Source organism: Montipora foliosa, chromosome 6 (assembly GCF_036669935.1).
Source record: "Montipora foliosa isolate CH-2021 chromosome 6, ASM3666993v2, whole genome shotgun sequence".
In the NCBI taxonomy this organism is placed as follows: domain Eukaryota; kingdom Metazoa; phylum Cnidaria; class Anthozoa; order Scleractinia; family Acroporidae; genus Montipora; species Montipora foliosa.
Window position 1 is genome coordinate 29516243 of NC_090874.1, and position 2500 is coordinate 29518742.

The 2500-nt window shown below is 37.8% G+C and overlaps 1 protein-coding gene across 2 annotated transcripts in view; it reads left to right on the plus strand.

Annotated features, from left to right (window-relative positions):
- The window catches only part of LOC138007101 (probable ATP-dependent RNA helicase DDX41), a 136396-nt gene that overhangs the window by 79442 nt on the left and 54454 nt on the right, over positions 1-2500 (plus strand). For both annotated transcript variants that reach the window (XM_068853826.1, XM_068853825.1), the window contains exon 11: positions 813-885. In XM_068853826.1, coding sequence (XP_068709927.1) covers positions 813-885 — 73 coding nt within the window. The remainder of the gene's footprint in view (positions 1-812; positions 886-2500) is intronic.

Consider the following 2500-nt stretch of genomic DNA (forward strand, 5'->3'; position numbering starts at 1 on the left):
CCAGCATTGTAACAACTTCAATTATTTCTTGTAAAACTTGAAACTTTTCATCACATGTGAAACTACATCAAAATTCTTGTTCTTATTGATATATATTAAAGTGCATTCAAATTGTTGTTTGTTGTTTGAAGTCTACAACAGTGTTCAACCTCTTTAACCAGAAACCCCCCGTGCACATAACTTTTTAGATGCCACTGTCTTAATTAAGCATGGTTAGGCTCACTGAGACCTGAACCACAAGACCTGACTCTTTTCAAATTGTCTAGATAACAACAACATGACTTCAACGAAACTGGGGAACAGCCACTCGGTTTGGAGATGAATCGTAATACTTAACTCAGTAAACAGTGATACCTCCAAAAAGGCTTTTTAGCCTCATAGGCACGGCCGGTGTTACGGATCTTGGAGGTTCAATTCCTCTTTTCCCCATTGCTGAGCAACTAGTTTGTCATATAGACTATATTCTTTAATGCATGTAACAAATAATACATGTAACTGCTTTGTTTGCATGGTCATGAAAGTGCGCTTGGCTGTGATGCTAGTTTATGGTTACAACACCTATGAAATCTATAAACAATTACATGATATTAAAATAAAACACCACGAAAAAACCAACTAGCGGGATGTAACTGTTACTGGTTGTTAACATGTATCTAAGACAAAGCATCATAGTGTAGGGTTGAATTTGGGACCAGTGGCCAGATCAGCCGAATTTGAAACATGAAGCATTTCAGTGGTTATTAATTTAATGATTTGAAAGAGATCTACAGAATCCTGACATAACCAAGATTACATTTCTTATCATTTTGTAGGTTTCCCATCTCTGCGTTCAGCTCTATGTATTGGTGGGACCTCAGTCAAAGACCAAATGGAGATGATCAAAAGGTTAATTTTCTTTACCTAATGGCAGTATCTAAAGTAATGTAGTAATGTTTCCCAAATTCAGGATTATGGCACTGTTATTGAAACATGATTGGTTCAGAAACTGATGTCACACACTGAGTTCGGACACGTTCTTCCCAGACCTTCCCGGTCAGTGAACAGCTATTTATTCATTGTCAAGGGTAATTATTTACCACTACCCTTAAAGTGTCTATCACCTCAAAAGAACTCTTTCCAATCAACAATTTTCTGCATGTGTCTAACACTCGTGCTTTGATTCGCTTAACTCTGTCCTTAATTCAAGTCACTTTTTTAGGGGATCCTAAAACTGGAAAAACTTCTTGTAATTTCATCTCCAACTGTGACAGGAAGAGGAATGGGAAAGGAGGATTTGTCAGGTATCTTGTGATGCAACTGTGATTAATCGCATGACCTTTAATTCGTCATGGAATTGCTCAAAGTGAATGCACTGGTGCTTTCCTCATTGCAGCTTTAAAATGAATATATGGTCAAACCTAGATCTGTTCTCCAAATTTAGTTTGCTGTGGGTTTCTAACAGTGTTATTACACGTAACTTTCCAAGTTGACCAAAATTTAATGTCCTAACTAGCTATTTATTGTGGGGCTTCAGGGGACCTTAACTTTATGGGCAATTTTAGGCGAATTTATATACTAATGTACCCGATATTAAAATCAAACCATCTGGAGATGATTAAAGGGTCAGGCACAACCCAACGACAAAACAAATCAGTCATACATACTATGTGAAACAAAAGCACACTTTAATTCCTTCATGGATCAATGATCCTGAATAAAATATCACCAAACTGAGCTTCAGTGTCTACAAGAACCTAAAAGCGGTTTCACTCTAGGGGAATAGTTACTGGATTTGTAAATGTTTCCAGATTCATTAAATTTGGGGAATTCGGATTCGTGTATGTTTACATTAAAACCATTCTCAGATGTAACTGTTTACGCCAAATTAATGAATCCAGTTACATGTACGGTACAAAGCAGCCTGCTTCATTACTCAAAATGGCATCCGAAGCCAAGAGAGCGTGAATAGAATCAGAAAATGCAGGCACATTAAACTAGACTAATTATGATGTGATCAAGTGAATTTGCATGTCATTATGATGAGAGGAAAGGCCAAGAAGAATTCCCACTCAGCGCCAGTCTCTTTAATAGTGAGAGAATCACCAGGTAAAGGTATAAGAACACTGTATGTCCTGGTAACTCTGCGGCCATCTTGTGCAAACGCAATTACAAAGGATCACAGGCAGGCTTAAACTATCCGGATTCGTGGAATATACCACTCAACTGATAATCTTGCGTGTTGCATCACGGGATACCTGACTAATCCTCCTTTAGGGATGGGTTTAATACCAGGTTGACGTCATAGACTGTTTGCATTGAGATAGTCACTTTGAAAACAGCGATGCAAAGTAATTTGTGACATCAACCCGGTATCGAACCCATTCCCCGTCATTGCTTGATTATGGATCAAAGTAATTTGACCATTTTTCCCATCTTTCAATGTGAATAAAGAAGTGGATTTCTGATAAAAGGTTAGGAAAACAGCACAATATTGTTGGGGCGATTTCGAAGAATAAGTAAA